Genomic DNA, 21,255 nt, shown 5'->3' with positions numbered 1-21,255 from the left:
ATATTGCATAGTGATAGCAAAGTGATTTAATAAAAAAAAAATTTACTATACAAAATAAGAATTTATGACCAATTTAAACTGAATTTGAAACCCAAACCAAGATAAAACTGTCAACACCATAACAACCGTGGAGCCGCAGGAGCCGAACCAGCATGAAAAAGCAGTTTTCACTGTAGCGGCTCTTTCTTCAGATCATTAACACCATGTTGCAGCTCTGGCATTCATTCAACAGCACTTACATTTCATCTCTTGGTCCAACAACTCAAAGCTCTCTTTAGCTCTGTCCTTCAAAGTTAAACGTCTTCCTAAAGCGTCTCTCCCATGTCTAGAGACACCCTCAGCATCCTTTAACTGTTCACTGGGCCTAAAACAGATGCATCATTTGCTGCGTTCGGTGCCTCGCCTTCGGGGCTTGATTCCCTGAGACCTGTGGGACATTAATTCAAACATGATTTGTATCCCCTTGACTTTTACATGCTCTCGTTTGTAATTGCACTTGCTTCTGGCGCAAAGTTATTAACAAAAGCGAGCTGGAGTTCGACGGCGGAGAGCCTCGATGCCTTTGTACTGCACATCTATTGCTCGCTGCCCTTGATGATCAAATAAACACTGAAACTTTTGAAAGCCAAACCATCACGAATGCTGAAGATCTGGAGGAAATAATAAATGTGTAACAATAACCTGCGAAAACAGTCTCGGGAGGAAAGGTATGGAGAAATTATTTTTTTCTCCACTGATTGCCAGTTATAATGTTACACAAGGTTGGGATCGGTGATTTAAAAAAGTGTTTAAAAAAGTAACTAATTTGCCAGCCTGTTTATCCATTAGCCAGTGAAATGTTTTTCAAAGATGTTTAGTTATATACATGCAAGTTTTAAATTGCATTTAAAAATAAATACATTTACAAATGAAAAGTGCTTTATTTTTAATATAAAAAATTGTTTATCGGTTTCAATATTTTGTGAATTTCCGCTTGTTTGTACTACCACAGCTGACCACTAGTCAATGACATGGCATGGGTGAGTCATGCAGCCAAAGACTACAACAAAACATTGAGGAAGGAGAGGCAGTGGATGAAGAAGAGAAGAAGGAGACACACTGCAACCAATTAAATATTTACAGAGGCACTTCCTTCTGACACCTTGATGATGAAAAGAGGCAGCCCAAGAATTATCAGATGGCTGGAGCCCGAGGCTGGAGAGGATTAAACATTAAATGGCAGATAGATCCTGTTTTTCCACGTCAGATCCCATTAACTCCGTCCGGGCTCCGTGAAGCCCTCATACGAACACGTCGAGTTCAGATCGCCGCTTCCCACCTGCCCTTTAGCCACCTGTCACATCAACACCAGCGCGACGGCACTGACTTCAACCACCTGCTCACCGTTTACTCAAGCTTGAGATGAATCACTCTGTATTTCACATGAGAAGAGGAAGATTTGAACTTCCTTACTGAAAAGACCAGCAGGCCTGGTTACTTCCAATGCCAAAAAGACTGCTTAAAGCAACACTAAAGACCTTTTCCTCTTCGGTCCCCCTACAGGTTGGAAGCGGAATTGTGCATTATCGCTGTCGTAAATAATTTAGCTTACCGTCGCACACACGCTGTTTGTTTATCCAGCACCAGCTTTGGAAATAACAATGTCCACAGACAAGGTAGAGTATGTTGCATGATTTTATGAAAGTATGATGTATTGCGACATCAGAAACAAAGAAAAACAAAATAATGGCATTGCTTGCTATTGTGTGAAACGGTAAATTTGAAACGGTCTAGCAATAGCAAGATAGGTTTACACAAGGATGAAAAATAAAAACTTGTTGCCTAATAGTTTAGCATGTAATAGCTATTTGCATTGTCTGTTAAAATCTTGAGCATTTTATTGGAAAAAAGTTGCAGATACAGGTAACACCGTTTTAGTCCAATGTTCGCTCTAGTTCGAGCTCATACTCGATCATGCTTCCGTTTTCTTTTCTTCGCCTCCTCCGACATCATACCCTTCCTTTTATTTCCAGACTCCGTCATGATGACAATTCAAAAGCTACCCGGCTGCTAGGCATCTTCCATTTATATGTACCTGCCGAGTACACTCCACCCCGAGCTATTGTAACGCTTGCCGTAAAGCAAGTCAAATTTGTAGTTTCTTATGTCTCATTAGAACTACAGATTCGCTACCCGATCTGGCAAACTTGCATAGTGTGGTTATAGCAGATATAGGGCCGCAAAGCGAATGCAGAAGTGCCGTTCACCCTGTTACGAGTTGATGAACCACTGAAACGATTTTGGGAACATCATTTTAAGGTACAAAAGAATCTTTGGTGTTGCTTTAACTGAGCTTCAGAAATAGTTCCGACCAAAATTCTGACATTATTTACAGCAAAGCGGAAGATTAGCAGTGAAAAACAGTGGGTTTTTTTCCTCAGGCTAAGCTTTCATATGACTTCAGAGGACCTGGAACACAGCACAAAATTTGTACGGACAACTTTTATGATGCTTTATAGTCTGGATATTCAAATTATTGCCACTGCTGAAAAATAATTTCATGTATAGTCAATAACTGATAAATGGCACCATTTGTCAGTTATTGACCATACATTAAATTATTTTTCAGCATATATATTATATACGCACAATATTATATTATATTATAATATACAGTATATACACACACACATAGTTGTAATCGAAATTATTCAACCCCCATTGCAAATCAGATTTATTGGCAAAATTGACAGACTTTCAGCTGTTTGCAATGAACAAGTCAAACAAAAGTAATTGAAATAGCTCAACACAACAAATGGTTCAAGTGCTTTCCCCAAATTCAACTGAAAATGCAATTTTTAATGACTTCTGCTGATTCAAAAAATATTGAACCTCCTGAATATAATCCCTCAAAACAGCACAAATCTACGAAACAGATGCAACTAATCAAGGGCTTCATTAGCTGCACCAGGTGTGCTTGAGCTAGAACACATGAATCGGTTCACAAACGAGTGTCACATATGGCTAGGTCAAAAGAATCGTCCAAAAAGTTAGAAAAAGAAGATATCACAAACAAGGAACGGGATACAAAAATATAGTGCATGCATTAAATGTAATAAATATTATATACACTACTGTTCAAAATTTTGGGGTCGGATAGATTTTTAGGCCCGGTTTCACAGACAGGGCTTAGACTAAGCTATTAGGGCTTAGTTCAGTTCAGAAAAACAATGCCACTGACATGTTTAGAGATATGTCAGTGCAAGTTGCTTTCAGTTAAAACAGCTCAAACATGCAGTTTAGTCTAGGACTAGCTTAAGCCTTGTCTGTGAAACCGGGGGTTAATGTATTTGAATGCCTCACCAAGGCTGCAGTTATTTGATCAAAAATACAGTAAAAATAGGAATATTGTGAAATATTATTACAATTAAAAATTATTATTTTTTCTATGAGAATATATTGTAACATGTAATGTATTCCTGTGATCAAAGCTGAATTTTCAGCATCTTCAGCATCACATGATCCTTCAGAAATCATTCTATTATGATGATTTGCAGCTCAAGAAACATTTTAGTTCATTATCAATGTTGTAAACAGTTGTCCTGCTTCATATATTTGTGTAAACTTTGATACAGATTTTTTTTCCCAATATTTTGAGTCCAAAAGACCAGCATTTATTTGTAATAGAAATCTTTTGTAAGATTATAAGAGACTTTCCTGTCACTTTTGATCAATTTAATGCATCCATGCTGAATAATAATAACTTTAAAAAATTAATGAATAATCTAAAGGAACTTCAAGTATGCAAAAGAGGTTGGAGTGTTTAAACGGATCATTAATTCCACTTAGTTCACATCGCGTATTGACTTAGCTGGTGTCATGAGATACAGATTTGGCTTCGTTTGCAAACAGATTAAAGGGTTTTGTACCTCATTTTACACACAGTTTTGTATTGATTAGACGTGCAGCCTACTAGGCTATATTGTACATGAACCCCACCGCACAGTAAACACTGATCACACACTGGTGACTCATAAAACACTCATTAGACCAATGTTGTTTCCTAACGTTTATGTCTTGGTCATGCACTCGGCTTCTGTTCATATAATGCTTGCATACTGCTCAATTCTCCGGTCATAATTCCCTCTCCACGTATCCGTCAATATACAGCTCCACCACGCGGCAGAGAGACCGCATCAGCTCGATAAACTCCAGAGATCTTTACCATCGAACCTTGCATCTGTCAAAGCAGCTCACAGGTCCACGTCCCGTAAGACATGTCAGTTTTACCCCCTTTCTATCTTGGATAAAAGCCCAAACCCCAAAGCACTCTGAGATCAATACAGTAGTTAAACTGTTCCAGCCTTGCAGAAAACCTCACACACTCTCACCAAGAGACCAGGCCCCGCGGTATACCGCGCAAACGCATCCCTGGTCATTTTGACGGATTGGTTGAAAACGGATTGAGTCTCCTTCAAACATAATGTTTCGTGGTAAAGCAAACATGTCAAGTCATGAAAAATGGAGCGGACCAAAATACGATTCTTTTATCCAACCATTAGATAAAGCAAAGTGCTGAAAACGCATCTGCAAATTGAATTTTTTGAGCAAATGCACATTCATACTCGTGCTGGCATTTAGATCTCATTTGCCTTTTTGTTTAATTTTTGTATGCTGCACAAGCGCTGTGGCGTATCACAATGGAACAAGCTTATTAATGACTCATGTATCCCAATAATTGAATCCTTTGCTGCTTTTTTTTCCCCCCGACAACATTCGGAGGAAAAACTTGCTGTCTAAAAGTGTAGGAAATGCTACAGAAGTGGCAACCATTCAGAATGATAATGCAATAATTATTTTCATTTTATTTATTTTTCAATGTTATGGTAAATAGGTTTTTAAGTAAGCATTATAAAATGCACGTTCCATTTAAAAAAGAAAATCAAAACACATTAAAGAGTAAAATGTATGGTGAATTTAGGCTTCAAAACTGTATAATGAACAAATCTTCTTTGTGTGTATTGTGTAAAAAAGGCTACATGCTGAAAATATAATAAATGCTCTTAAAGGATTCAATCTATTGCTGTGCTGGTGCAAGATGATAATCTAAATTAAAATACACAGAAACTTTTACAGGTAAATGTCAGATAAAACCTGACTAAAAGTGTGGGAAATGTTATAAGCAGTGAAAACCACTCAGATTGAATGCATTTATTACATTTTTTATTTATTGTTTTATGTTAGCACATATTATAAGTAATTTTGTTTATCTCTTTTTCACCTCCTGATGCTTTTTTAGCACTGCATGAAATTTATGCTTTTCTTTGTATTTAATAATTCTAATGCAGCCACAGTGACTGATGGAGAATGCCTCATAAACCAGCTAATTAATGTTATTTACTTGTAGAATTTGATAAGCATTATCACTATTCTTCATCACCTTTAAAAAAAACTACACAAAACAAATTATTTTGCAATAAAGTGCACAATATCGAGGACAATAAGAATTTAAAATAGCATTTAAAATGCTAAAATATTATAAACGCTCAATAAATGCTCTTAAAAGGTTATTGTCCTTTTAGAACAAAATGATAATTTTAAAATATGCAGAAACAATTACAGGTATATTTGGTAAATATTATCAAACATGCACAGTAAGTTTTAGGAACGTGTTAAATCATCTTGACCTTAAAGTCATCACATGCAAATGACCAAATTGGTTATTACATCACAGGCCCCGCATCACTTCCTATCTCAACCCAATAGGCCGAATATACAGTGTACGCGTCCCAGTGGGTCTTCTGCTACCATCTTCTCTTTGACATTGATAAATGAAAGTTTCTTTCAGAATTATCTACCTGACACTGATGCAGCGCGTCACGCTCATTCTGAATGCGTATGTGTGCAATGCCATGTCACGGGGAGTGAATGTGGGTGGAAGCGTCAGCTCCGGGCATCTGGCACGGCCAACGTGCGGCTGAGCAGCGCTCCTTAAGGAGGAGAGACAGGGAGAGGACCGGAGGGCGAGGGGGGGGGGAGGGGTGTTCAGGGCTGCTAGCCTGCTACCCAGGAGTCTGCTCTGTCAGTATAATTCAGCACTGGCACTAAGAACAAAACCCTGTTACCTCAGGGAGAAGAAACCAACCAACACCTGCTTAGGAGAGAGAGAGAGAGAGAGAGAGAGAGAGAGAGAGAGAGAGAGAGAGAGAGAGAGAGCTAGCTCCAGGGTTTAAGGGAGGGGCGAGAACGAGAAGCGTGCAGCAGCGGGACGCTGTCAGGCTGCGGTAAGAGACGGCGAGAAAAGGAGATGCAAGAGAATTAAAAAAACAAAGAGTTTTCAGAATAGCATGCTATACTGCACATACTATAGTATACTGCACATACTATACTGCACATACTGCACTAACTATTTTTGCACAGACACTTCAGAGCATGCTGTGTGCAATGATGCATCCCAAAATGCAATGCTCTTCACTTGACCTTCCAGAACCGGAAGTGACATCATACATGATTTTCATGATTCATGAATCATACAATTCTTATGATTTCTGCAGTACATAGAATGCATACTGTGCATACCAAGCACATTTTCTGTATGCATGAAATTATGTGCAATAATAAAAAAAAAAAACAGTGCTCATTTCTGCATCCCACAAGGCAATGCTCTTCACTTGACCTTCCATTTTTAAATATGCTGAAAGAACCGGAAGTGACTTCAGACATGATTTTCAACCGCAGGACAGCATACTAGCATACTACTCTTACTTTTTCTGCAGTACATAGGATGCATACTAAGCACATTTTCAGTATGCATAAAGTACCAGGATGTGCCTTTTTAGAAGAGCCCAATGTGTGCAATAATTTATTCCACAATGCAATGAGCTGAAATTGACCTTTCATTTCCAATATATGAGAAATATGAACCAAAATGACTTAGAACTGTGATTTCCGAAATATTTTGCTTGACTTATTATTCATACTGCTAGGTTAAGATATTTTTACACAAAGGTGTATTAAAAATGCCAAAAAAAAAGAAAAAAAAAGAGATGATAACCGGATTGTTCCGGATTGAATTAAACATGTCATATACTATAGATATTTTTTTTTATTGCAAAAACATTTTGCTTTCACATATTGCATTAAAAAAATATTGCAATTGATATTCACTAAGTAGAAAAACAGTATTACATTCAAGTAGCATGCAGAATATACATACTATAGTAGTGTGCTAGTATGCTATTCCAAACACGCGCTTAATTTTCATTCCACAGGAGTAGCTTGAGTTTTTTCACTGCTGATCATACCATACAGAGCAGAAAAAAGCTCTTGAAGCTAATATTAATTTGAACCCTGAACGTTCAACATTGATCTTCACCATAATTCTCTCCATCAAACTTCAAACACAAGCGCTGCCACTCCAGAACCCTGTCTGAGCGCCGAGAGATCCCTGGCTGTCTTCCACACGACGCACTTGTGTTGTAGCTGTTGTTGTTTGCGTCTGCCTTCTGCCGGTTTTGTTTTGCACGGATGAGACGAAACACTTGGCGTTGCGACGGGGGCTCAGTTACACAAGCGTGCGCTTCCCTCGATGACTGCGTTTGCTGAGGCACTTTCTCAGATGAGCCCCACACACACATTCAGCCAAATGGCCCTCATAAACCCGCCGTCGAGAGGCAACACCATAGCATATTTTTGGTTTTTGCTTTTGAGGCGAAGGCGCATTAAAGGGCAGCGATCGATGGAGGGCCATTTAATCTGCTCTCAGAACCTGGCTTAGTGTGGCTGGGCATCTGGGAGATCACAATTCCTACCGCCTCCGTCTTTTGGACAAGAGACGGATCAATGTCTCGCAGCCTGGCCGCGGATTTGCGCGGGAATCTGAGAGTTTGTGCCCGCGGGTGATGATGTCATTGAGTAGCGGGACTTGTTCATGAAACACAACAACAACTACAATTTGCAAATGCCCAGTTTCAAAGAACAGATAATGGATTGTGTGTAATTGTGTGCATGACACAGGCATCACTGGGGATTTCTGTACCACATTATAAAACAGCTCACGGCAGGGACGAGCTAATAAACAGGAAGCATGTCCAATTGTCAAGCATGGGGTTTTATTGGATAAATGCACTTACATATGTTATTTTTAATGTTTTGCTGAGTTGTTGTTGCGGTTGTTATCAATGGAGAAAGTCTCTCTGGAAGTTCACGTATAGCGCTATGACAAAAGCTCCGTGGCTTGTTATCCATTCAAGTTAATCATAAAATAAAATTCAAAAACACTAACCGCTGAAATATAAAAATAATTGCTGATCAAAACTAGTTCTGGATGACAGATTTCATCATTTTAATAAAATAGCACATACCAAAAGTAATGCCCAGCCTATAAGAATATTAACATCAAATATTATTCATATTTTGTAAAATTTGGGTAGTTGTGCTTGGAGTCAATTGTTTTATTTGTGATAATAACGGATGAAACATGGCAAATTGTCCAGACTTCAGTTTTGGCCAGGCTGTCATCCAAAGAAATTATGAACACATGCAGAAACAAGAACCTTTGTTTGTTTGTTTTTTGTTTGTTTTTTTGCACTGAAAATAAAATAAAATAAATGATTCGTTGAATTTAATCAATGTTTTTTCGTAAGTGGTTGCATTCAATTGATTTTACCTACATTTAAACAAATGCATTAAGTTGAACTTAATACATTTTAGTTCAACTTAATGCATTTGTTTAAATGTAGATAAAATCAATTGAATGCAACCACTTACGATAAAAAATTTACTAAATTCAACAAATCATTTTTTTCAGTGCATAGTAAAATGAAGCTAGTAGCTGTAGGTTTCTTTTTTTTTTTTTTTTTTGATTTGATCAGATTAGTACTTTAACCAAGTTTAGTCTTCCCTCATATTTTGAAACTTGTAGTCATTAAAAACAGATATCCCCTCGGGACATCACTTTAGGCCACTACAGTATATTATGCCACTACACCTGACAGATGTCACTGAGATAAAGGCCATGTGGATAATATTTGTGTATTCAGGATTGGCTGAAATGTCTTTGGAGGCGGGGTTTCGCAGAAAGTGGGTGTGGCAAAATGACTCATTCATTAATCAATCAGTGATTAACTGGATTAATATGTTGCAGACCCATCTATTAAAGGTTTAATGAGGCAAACGCATGAACCACATGAGCTGAATTTACAAGTGTTAGATATATATGCACAAAATCTTTGAACTTTATTTGCATAAAGACTTCAAACTGTGGAGTTCCCGTGATTCGCTCACTTTCATCCAGCTCTATTTAATTCCAATAGTGCCTCTGTGTTTTATGCATTTTTAATTCAGTTTTGTGTCAAATAGCCTTTTTAGCTGTCAAATGCAATATTAGTTATAAAGATGTTTAAAAAACATCTGTAATTACTTACAGCTCATTTGTCGCACTGAAAACGGAAGATCAAATGGAGCTGCATTCAGCATTCAATGTTTATATGTTCATATAGATAAACATACTGTATGCATACATGCTGGATATAAAATGTCAATGTTATACACAAGCTGATTTTGTGATACACACAACCAAGACAGCAACATATAGGCCTAGTGTCGGCCCAGATCCGGCCCACATCTGGTACACGTGGAATCATGAACCATGAACTTCACAGTGTTGTTTGTGGTGGATCTAACTATCATCTCCCATCAGAAATTAAGGTTTTAAAGTAACTTTTGAAGAACTTTGAGAAAAAAAACAAAAACAAACAAGAAAGAAATGCTGATAAATAATGCATTATTTATTTCAATCCTAAAGCAGAGGCAGTGAAATATCAGGCTAATATCCTTCATCAGTCTGAAATGTGTAATATTAGTGGATGCTTGATGCTTAAAGTCCGGTTCTACAAAATTGCATTCATTTTCTATAGGAGCTGAACAGGATTTAGGATCAGCAGTGCAATGAGAAATGGTCAACTTTATGCAAAGATGCAAATGAGAAGTGTTAATACACACAAATAATTGTATTTGCCCGCTCAAGCAAGCCATAGGATAATAATGAGTTATAATGTTGCAGTTATGCTTAAAATATCTGATGTTTGAATGTTATTTTTTCTTGTGTACTTCAGCACTTCTATTTTGCAACGGCACATTATACCCGCTTAAACTTTCCTTTGGCAGTCATTGCATGTTTTGTTTTCTGTCTGAAGTGATACCTGTAAATACTTATTTTTATTAAATCTACTGTAAATACAGGGCTCAAGCACAACTCTATTTGCTCCACTGGTTCCATTTAAAGTGCTTGTGTGATATTGCACTCATAAGAGGAAAAAAGAAATAATAATAGCATGTTTAATTTAGAAATAAACAAGAAAACAACATTATTAATGTTGCAAAGTTTTTCAATTATGAAACAAATACAATTTCAGCTGTAAAGCATGTACAGATCTAAGCAGACAATAGTGTCGTTATTCAGCTCAATTGGTTCAATGTTGATTCAGTTCAGCTCAATAAATGTGTGAATGTTGTAAAGTTCATTAGTTATGAAGCGACTCATATAGCAGCTCTACAGAAGACAGTGCCGCTATTCAGCTCAATTCATTTCAATTCAGCATAGTTTCATTTTCACCAATTTCATTTTTTTAAAATGAGGATTCAACAAGGCAAGATTAAACAAAATAGCTGAAATGACTTTTGATTATACTTAAAGTTAACCCTCTGATGCATTGTGAACACTAAAGATGTCTCTCAGAATTAATAATATTGAATTATTAATGCCATATTATTAGATGTGAAATGATTATATTCTTGCTTTGATGTTTAAAAACTGCCAAAACATTAAGATCAGAGATGTTATTGCTAACGAAAACTAAAAACATTCAAAATTTGTTGTTAGCTGAAATAAAGCTGAAATAAATATAAATATTAGATGCAATTAGAAATGTAGTCATGGAAACCGACTGAAATAAAATAAGCTGAATAAAGTAAAACTCAAATTAAAATAAATCAATTAATGCTAAATAGAAATATATAAAAACGAATAAAAATGACAAAAGAACAAAACCACTAAAACTTAAACTTAAATAAAATAACTGAAATTAAAAATATAAAAAGCTCATTCAAAATATTAATAAATAGTATAAAAGTGTTTAAATAATACTAAAATATCACTATTTGTGATTAAAAAAAAATCATGCAGGTGAATTAGTGGGAATGTTTTTTTGCAATGATGTCATCAGAGCTCAATTCTCATCCAATAGTGTCAGTGCAAACTGATGATATTACTGTATATGAAGTGTCTTCAGTGACTCCTGGCAAACAAAGTCTGGAGGATAAGTGATTAAACACATCCTGAGAAGAGTTTCCACTCAAGTAGTTGCACTTTTCCAAGTAGGAAGTTGGAAATTCTGACTTTTTAATATACTCTGATACTCTTATATTTTGAATATTTCAGCAGGATTCTCCTTTTCTTGCGGAGAGCCGGTTTTATTTTTGGCCCTTTTTTACTTTTTAATTCTCCATTTTCATGTGAACCAAATGAGTTCCTTGAGACTCAAGCATGCTTTTAGAAGTTCCTCAAGCATGCACCATGTGGTTAGAGAGGGTTTAAAAATAAATGAACAACAGACGATGTTGTGATTTATTTTAGTGTTTGCTCGAGGCAGAGGAGCTAATGTGACCGTTCTGTCATACATCAGTTGGTCCTTCATCGGAAATATCTCCACAGATTTACGAGAGGTCGGATTAACTTGCCATCTGACAGCTCCAATTAAACTCTGATATTACGAGCCCGAGGGCCGCCTGCGAGCGTTTAATCAATTCTTAAGTCCGATGTGTCTCCCTCAAACCCAAATCTGCTCGACTTCAGCGAGGGCCGTGTCCGTGTCGCCCGTGTGCTGAGCTCTGGTGTAAGTGTCTGATGTTCATAACTGCTGGTGACAGCTGTGATGAACACTCGTTTCTGCTTCTTCTGTGTTCAAAATGCAATACATAACTTACTTAACACTGATCAGTTCACTCTGTGCATTGCAGCATTATAGGCTCATTGGAAAAACTACATTTCTGCAAAACGCTTCCCAAAAAAAAAAAAAAAAGTACACTACAATTCAAAGGTTTGTAATCATTATTTGTGATGCTTTAGAAAGAAGTCTCTTCTCTTTTTTTGTCCAAAAAAAAAAAAAAAAAATACAATAAAAATAGCAATATTGTGAAATATTATTACAATTTAAAATAACTGTTTTCTATTTAAATATATAGTAAAGTGTAATTTATTCCTGTGATCAAAGCTGAACTTTCAGCATCATTACTCCAGTCTTCAGTGTCACATGATCCTTCAGAAATCACTCTAATACGATGATTTGCTGCCTAATTATTATTAATGGTTGTTGTTTTCATCAATGTTAAACAATGTTTTGCTGTGGAAACAATGATAATTTTTTTCACGCTTCTTGAATGAATAGAAAGTTCAAATGAACAGCATTTATTTGAAATAGGAATCTTTTGCAACATTATAATATATAACTTGTTGTGCCCTTGCTGAATAAAAAGATTGTTTTTTTATTGATGCGACGCCCCCTCGCCGGGACTCTCCCGCCCCCTCAGATCACCATGAATGTTAAAGGGATTTTAATGCTAAAATATGCTACACTGTCAGAAATAGGAGTACAGTAGGAGGTACCTCAAGGTACAATCTACACTAACGTACCCCATATGCTTATTATTGGACCTCAAGGTACATATACTGTACTGTATGTACCTTTTTGAGGGTCAAAAAGCATTAACAGGTACATATATGTACCGTTTCTTTTAAAGGTTAAGGTACAATATTGTACCCTTGAGGGTACAGCCCCAGTGACAAGCCACTGTACCCCTAAATTTATGTACTTTATTTTCTGAGAGTGTATTTAAAAATCACATTTGCCAATTGCATTTTCTTCCTAGAGTGAATATTAAGCTAAAATAACAACATTTTAGTTAAGGACAGTCAGTCGAATTTTGATTGGTCTTTTGATTTAGCGTGCTCCCTCACCCCAACATTACGTTAAATTTCTTGCACTGCGGGAAGTTCACACTAAGGCGACAGACTGGAGAACGGACACTCCATAATTTCAAGGTTGCATAATTTGAATTTTTCATTTTAAATAGTGTGTAATGTTGCTGTTGGTGCATGAACATTATCTGCAAAGTTGCTGTGCTGAAAGTTCAATGTAAGCAGAGATATCGACTTTTAAAAATCAGGAAGTTTAATGCCTACAAAAACGACTCGAATGGGACTACAACGAGGTACTTCCCGGGTTTTATACGTAACTAACCCATGCAAAAAAGGGGGCATGGCCATATTTCTGCGGCTTCGTCGAAGAGGAGGAGTTATAGTGGAGAGCTGTAGCCATGCTGTCGAAAGTGTGTTATTTTCACCCAGCTGCCAGGTCTTCTGTGTTCAGGCTTCATACGGACGCTGTAGTACGTCAACAATGGCTAAAATTTATGTTTGATTATGTTCCTGAAAATTTCATCGTAATTTAGCTCTCTGTGCTGCACATTTTACGGAAGACAGCTTCCAGAATCTCCACGAATTCAATGCCGGATTCAACAAGAAACTGTTACTAAAACATGAAGCAGTTCCAACTTTACAACCAGAGACAGCAGTTGTTGGGCCACAACCTGTAAGTAAGACTTAATAATTGGAAATGTATTTGCATGTATAATTTCAGACATAATGTTTTAGTTTTATCAAGGACGTAAACAAATGCCAGCGCTGGCTTTAGTAGCCACTTACACGTACAAACGCGTACAAACATTTTGAACCTGAATTTGTAATTATGCACTAATTTTGTAAATGTATTTTCCATGTATATTTTATGACGATCAATTTGATCAAGAAAGTAAACAAATGCCAACGCTGTTTGTTTATAGCCAGTTAGTTCGATGCTATTTTGTGTGTATAAGACAAACGTGTATAAAGTAAAATATATATATATATGTAGCCTAATCGCAACAGCAAACTTCAAACTGCTGAAGTTAAAACAATAACTTTAAAAAACGGTATTACTCAGTCATTTATTCAGTTATATTAAATGTTTAATCAGGAGAAAACCGTATCTCAAAAGCTAACAAGCAGCAGTAGCATTTTCAAGTAACAGCATATCGAAATACATATATAATAATAGTAGATTAGAATAGAATAATAATAATAAAAAATGTACCATTCAGAAACGTTTTGTAAGAGCCGTGTTTGCGGAGGTTGCTTGACTCTCTTCATTGCCGCTTTCTGGGTCTGATATTTACATTTGACCGGAGCACATGCAACTTTCGCCCGTAAAGGTAATGGGCATGAAGTTTCCGGACAACATGCACTACGCAGTTTAGCCAATTACAACACACCGGCCCAACTAACCAATCTGAGCCCATTGCCTGTTTCCGAGGGAGTGTTTTCATAGAATCAGGAAGTCAACCGGTCGTTCAAATGACAGAGGAGAAAGCGGCTTACAATAAAGGTGAAATTTATGAAAAATAAGACTTAAACAAAACAAAAAAAAACCCGAAGACATGTTATATTGCACCCCATAAACACAATCATGCAAAGAAAAAAAGCAGTAAACCACCCCTTTAAAAAGAAAGAACCCACAACACCTGCAACAAGAACATAAAAATGACTGTTAGTGGTCATATTCGCCAAAATGGTACAATGATAGGGAATGGCTTGAGCAAGCAGATTCGGCATTTTGTTTTCCCTGTCGGAAATTTGGCGGGAGTGACTCTGTGTTTACAAGCACTGCTTTTAGCACTTGGAAGCATGCGGCAGATAAAGCGAAAGGATTTTACAGACATGCGAATCTGGCATGGCTATTTGGAAAGAGCAGCAATTGCGATGTTCCACAGGAAAAGAGATTTCAGCCCTAGTTAATTCAGACTCGAACCCGCCTTTATGTGTCTGCAATAATAGACATTATTGAATTCCTGGTATCAAACGAACTGGCATTGAGGGGCACCATTGAATCAGCTGATGACAGAGGTCACACGGGCAGTGGACCGTTCCGGACTCTATTTGTGACCCTAGACCACAAAACCAGTCTCATGGGTCACGCAGCGCCTGAAAATAGGCTACCTTCCGTCAACATAACCAACGTGACAACCTGCTTGCACAGGGAGCGTTGGAAGTTACCGAGCTGGGGACTATTTTCAGGCGCTGCGTCATATCATTACGCCTGCTGCACTCATGGTACGGCAGCAAAGTTTCTTGATTATTACGCAGGAATGAGAGTATAGTTCCTAGCCATATCAGCCTAGAAAATCGCAACTTTACATTTTCTGTCGGTCTTAGTGCACGATGTAACTACAGAAGAGTCAAGTTTTAAATAGGAAAAATATCGAAACACTTTGGTCATTTTTTTGAGAGAAATGCTAATGGTCTTGTCCACTTCAATGATGTATGCTAAGCTATGCTAAAAGTGGTACCGCCAGAACCGGAGATCGGCTGAATGGATTCAAAAACGGTAAAACTCAGCTGTTTAACTCTGGGGGAGTTGTAAAATGAGCCTATTTCCAAAAAAAGTGGAGTATCCCTTTAAGATGTGAATTTGAATGTTTTTTTTTTTTAGTAATTCTCAAATAATACTTTTTGTCAAGGTTTAAATTTAAATTATTTTATTTTTTTGCAAAGTTTTTGCATTATTATTACTACAGTCAAACCTGAATACAGAGAAAGCATTTTGCTACACGTAACATTAAAATATAATAAAAATGTAACAAAACAAAACTCATTTCATCCTCTTATTTCAGTCTTCTGACTCATTTTTGCTGTATGGTAATAGCCCTACCAGTTCATTTTATGTATAATTGTGTGTGTGTGTGTGTGTGTGAGATTGAACGAATAGCTCAGTGTCCGCAACGGATTGAAGCGCGCGTTCGTTGAGCACTTGATTTCAAAAACAACACATTTCAGCGCTAGAACGACTCTTAATTGACGAACTAACAAAATTAATGCTCTGCTAGTTAACTGGAGATGTTTGATTTATTTGTATTGGTACATCCGTGCCGTGAAGATGTTTTAAAAAGTGGTGGGGACAATATATAGCCTAAGCCATATTTGTATATAACCAATTTTTTCTACAAAATAATGTATTTATAATCCAGTAAACCTAAGTTGCTCCAGTCCAGTAGGTGTTCATCTTTAAATATTACTAACAATATCAAAGTTATTCTTACATTTACTTTTATAAAAATCCGTTTTTGCAAATATCCTAAAAAGGCATTTACTTGCGAAAAAAAAGGAGAATAGACAGAAGGCATGTTTTTCAGCAAAGTTTTGATTATTTAGAGGCCTTAGAAATGTGCATATCAGATACGATAGGCTTTATAGGGTTAAACGGCAAAAATGAACTGATTGGACACTTTAAGTTCAAAGTGAGCCAGACTTTATGTAAACCAAAGTGGCTATAAAAAAAGCAATGCCTTTAAAACATTAATTCACTGAAGAAAATAGTAACACCATGATCTAGGTTTGATTCCAAGGAGAAGTGATAAATTTTTTATATTGAGTAGCTCCAGATATAAGTGTCTGCCAAATGCATAAATGCAAATGTGAAAGCATGACTCCAAAAGAGCGACTGGCTCACATAATCGGTGCGTCTCTCATCCACTCCTGAACTCATCACTGACGGCACGCCTGATCTTCTGTTGCTAATTCCCCGGCTTATCTGAACGCGCAACTTCAACCAGTTCCCTCAGCCCTTCACAGTTCAGACCCCCAGAGAGAGAGAGAGAGAGACAGACAGACCGAACAAGAAGAAGAAGAGAGAGAGAGAGAGAGAGAGAGAGAGAGAGAGAGAGAGAGAGAGAGAGAGAGAGAGAGAGAGACCCCCCCCGGGCCAGAGATAAAGACCGACAGGAACAGTCTGATGGAGATTTTGTAGCGATGTGTCACACAAAGCCAGATCTTTAGTCAGTCTCTGACAGGCTCAAAGACAGCGCTGAAGATCCGTCACACAGATCGAGCTCAGACTCATGGCTTCTTTCTCACCGCCTCGTCTTCCTCCTTCATTCCTCCCATTTCTTTGTCGCTGCAGAGACGGCGTCTTCATCACATTGTCTCCTCGCCTTCACACCATTAATGAAGTTCGTTAATGAAAAGTTAAATCAATAGTTCCCACAGAAATTTCAACCCTCATGTCGTTCCAGGCCAGTAGGAGTTTCTTTATTCCGTGGAACAAAATAAGGAGAATGTAATTACAATGAAAATGAAGTGGTCCATATGACTCACACACTATATTTCAAATAAAAGTCATACAGTTGTTTTCTGTTGGGAACAGACCTTTATATAAAGAGGACCTATTCTGAACTTTTTCAAGTCTTGGTGTTATTTTTGAGCTCTCCTAGAACAGGTTTTCATGCTTTAATGTTAATTATTTTCCTCATATTCTCCATTGTTGCGGCTCCTCTCTTCCCAGTCTGTCAATAACGCTCTGTTTAGTTCCTGTCTCTATGAAGCCCCGCCTTCTGAAAAGCACACTGTGCTCTGATTGGTCGGCTGGATCAGTGTGTTGTGATTGGTCGAGCGCTTCGAGAGTGTTTGGGAAATGTCCCGCCCCTTACCATAACCGCCAGTTTAACACACTACTAACTAACTCAACCAGGCCCCGCCCCTTTATTCTGCATATTCATTATTTAAATGAGGAATATTGTGACGTGTTCGTTCCCGGAAGAAACTCAAGACTACAATGGAGGCGTTTCAGGGAGTTCAGAAACACTGATATAGAGAATAACTGCAACTTTGCAGAGCTTTTTCTTGCTCAAACAGCAACATTACACACTAAAGAAAGATGACAAAAGCTAGTCTCCCTGTTGTGAACTGGATTTAACCTATAAAACTAACCAGTAGCATATGGAAAATATTTGAAACAAAATTACCAGTTCCTTTTCCATTTTTTAAAGAATTATATTTTACAAAGTGGTGTTCAGCTGACAAGAGCCTAAAACCGCACTAGTCACCTATATTTCTATAACACTTTATACGCTACAGATTGTTTCAAAGCAAAATAAATAACAGAATCATCGATGCAATCTTCATCAAATAAGAGTCCGATTCAAATTCTGCTATAAAGCAGCTCTACTCGGGATAATAGTGTCATAATTCAGTCAGTCAGTTCAGTTCAGTTCAGTTCAGTTCAATAGCTGTGTAAAGTACTTTAAATAGCCTATGAAACTACTGTAATTCGACTCGGCTATAAAGCAGCACTAGAAGACAATAGTCATTATTTAGTTCAATAATATGACTAAATATTAAGGATTCACCATATCGGTATCGGCTGATATATGTTAATGTTTAATGTTATCGTTATCAGTCCGAAAAGAAAATTTGGCCGATATATTAAATCTGATAGATAATGTATTATTTCCATCAGCTGAGACACTGTTCCACATGATAGTTTGCTTGAAATGTGATTGTAATCACTTCAAAAACAAAAAATACTTTAAGTGCAATATGCGCTTTCATATCGGCTACATAAATGATAATGAGAACATTATAATTGTGTGCTTGGGACGTGGATTTGAAACGGAGAGACTTTTATTTTGTAACCAAGCTCTCAAAAATTCTATAAAAAAAATTGGATTTAGATTTATCGGTCAATATATCGGCTTTCAAATATAAAGAATTATCGGTATCGGCCAAAGTTTTCCTATTAAATATCAAGAATCTTTTAAACCCCAAATCCAAAGAAGCCAAAGAACCAGATCAGTAAAGACCAGCAAACCATCTCAGGCAGGTTTCCGCTTTATTTTTTCAGCAAGGTTGGACTCTCCATCATGAGCAGCCATTAAATCCCGGGAAGCTCGCCGGTCTTTCAAACCCTGGACCGGAGCTGCTCACTAAAATCAAATTGACCGTTCTGCAATCCCATTATCCCACACACACCTTCATCTGCTTCTCCCTATGGACCATTTTCTGGCCTTTGTCAGGCCTCGGCTGCCCCTCATGCCCATTCTTAGCCCTTTATCCTGTTACTCTAGTTAATTGCAAAGTGCTGTTCGGCTCTCTGCTGTCTAAAAACAGGCTTCCCAGAGGACGTCCCTCAGTTACAGGAACCATCAAGAGTTTCTTTTTACACTCCTCGCTTTCCTCTCTTGCTCTCTGCCTCCATTTTTCATATTCTTTTGAAAACACATTTCTAAGTCTTCATGCCTCTTTGCATCTGCTCCTGGCGCTGGCGGAGTGGCATGAGTGGCTCGGTCGGCCCGCCCGCAGTCCATCTGCACACAAAACTCAACAGCACTTGGGAAAATTGCAAGTCCTAATCAAATTATGCCTGACAGAAACAGCACTTCCGGTAGACGTGGTGCACAGGTTATTTTAAAGAAAATTGGGCCTTTTTAAAAGATCAAATGAATGCTTCTAGTTAATGGATTTGAAAAGAAGCTTCAAATCTAGATTTCAATATATCATTGAAATAATCTGTATTACATTTGAACTGACAGAAATACTAAAGTCTGTACATTTCCTGCAATTTTTCATTTGAATATTTTTGTATTTGTTTTTCAACAGCGGTCTACGCATTAAGATTTATGTATTTGAATTGGATATGAAATTTCCATCCATTTGAATTAAACATAAAGCATAATAAACTTAATGTGATGCATATTTGTCAGTCATACATGAATGAAACGGGTAAGATTTCTGAAATCAAAAAATCATGGCATAGTTGATCATTAACTCATTAATTCATGATTTTTGTTAAATACTCACATTTTCAAAATGCATTTATTCCAATAGCTTAGAATCAGCATAAACCGGTTAATTGTGAAAGAAACAAAAGCAGTATTTGAAAAAAGTTTATTTAAATTTGATTTACTTTTATTTAAAACACATTACGTTTATTAGCACAATAACAGAAATTCAGTTTGACTGGCAAATATGCATTACATTAAGTTTATTAGTTTATGTTAAAGCTGCATTTGCTCAAGTTTAATAAGTAATAATGTAAATTTTATATGCAATTCAAATACATGAATCTTAAATGTACACCTAAATATTTGGTTTAGAGAAACTACACCTATTCATGTAAATATTTAATATATTTGTGATGAATAGATTGAAATTCAAGTCAACATTCTCTGAAATTACTGCTCTCAATTGTAGAAACATACGCATTTTCAAACGTGGTCATGTGACATGCAAGAACCAATGGCATTGAGCATTACTGATGTCAAATGTCTCAAATATTTTAAGACTTTTGAAGTGCCCCAATTATGCTTTTTCAGATATTATATTTCATGCAGTGTGTAATACAGCCTAGAAATCTAGACGCACCCTAGCGGCAGCAAAATGTATTTTGCAGCCAGGGTAGTCTAGCAACTCTCCATTGAATTTCGAGCTGCAAAAACCTAAATTGGGTCAGGCCAATCACGTCGTGTATAGAGAAGGCGGGGGTGGGCTTAACATAATGACAACAGAGTTGCGACGGCTGCCACTTGAAAACAAAGAATGGCGGCTGCTGCTGCCGAACATCTTTCGAATCGGCTTTGTCCGCGACTCTGGAGGACTTGGAGTTAAGTTTTTCTTTGAGAAAAGAGCAAAGAACGGCACTTAAGTCATTCTTAAAAAAAGGAAGATGTGTTCGTAGTTTTGCCGGCCAGATATGGCAAAAGTTGAATCTATCAACTAGCTCCGCTGTTGGGAAAGCGCTCTGGTTGGTTGAAGCGCTGTCCTATTGCGTGCAGAGGGAATCTGAAAGACAGCCGTTTATCCCGCCCCTCGGATTGAGCCGTGTCTATGGTGAGTTGCCAGACCTAACATCTTGATGTAGGTCTGGCTTGCCAGGCTATAATACAGATGTTTGTGAATGTAAAAATCTGCAAAGTTTTAAAGATCAAAGTGTCCGACAAAAAAAAAAAAAAAAGAGTGTCATCATCACTTCCTGTTACATACCTAACAATGTAACAAATTTGCATAATGCCAGACTATGGTCTTCATTGGCTGCTCGCGAACAGCGTCTACTTTGCCCCTCAAACACTAGTTGTATCCGAGACTGGAAGAGTTTGGATCGTGTTGTTCATGTCGAGAAGACGCTGTTTTCTGCACTGTCATTCCACTTGCATGCACTTCAAAAGCACTGTATGAGGATTCACACTGGAATTAGTACATTAAAACCAACGTCATTGTTATACTGTTCGTATGTGTGTGAAGTGCTGAGAAAAGATCCAGAGCTGAAATTCATTAATGGCCGCTTTATCCCTTTAAGGGAACGAACAGCCATCATTGCAGCATTAGTGGGCTTCTTTGCCAATCTGCATGGT

General features: G+C 37.3%; 2 protein-coding genes across 2 annotated transcripts in view; one reads left to right on the top strand and one right to left on the bottom strand.

Moving 5' to 3' along the window:
- The window catches only part of LOC308704774 (uncharacterized protein), a gene marked incomplete at its 3' end in the record, with an annotated part of 525,175 nt that overhangs the window by 127,952 nt on the left and 375,968 nt on the right, over positions 1–21,255 (top strand). The gene's annotated exons all lie outside the window — the stretch shown is intronic.
- The window catches only part of iglon5 (IgLON family member 5), a gene marked incomplete at its 5' end in the record, with an annotated part of 63,898 nt that overhangs the window by 39,603 nt on the left and 3,040 nt on the right, over positions 1–21,255 (bottom strand). The window contains one exon of the mRNA XM_081388014.1: positions 16,985–17,061. Coding sequence (XP_081244140.1) covers positions 16,985–17,061 — 77 coding nt within the window. The remainder of the gene's footprint in view (positions 1–16,984; positions 17,062–21,255) is intronic.

Source organism: Scardinius erythrophthalmus (assembly GCF_964197995.2).
Source record: "Scardinius erythrophthalmus genome assembly, chromosome: 16".
NCBI classification, from domain to species: domain Eukaryota; kingdom Metazoa; phylum Chordata; class Actinopteri; order Cypriniformes; family Leuciscidae; genus Scardinius; species Scardinius erythrophthalmus.
This window is presented reverse-complemented; position numbering and strand designations above follow the sequence as displayed.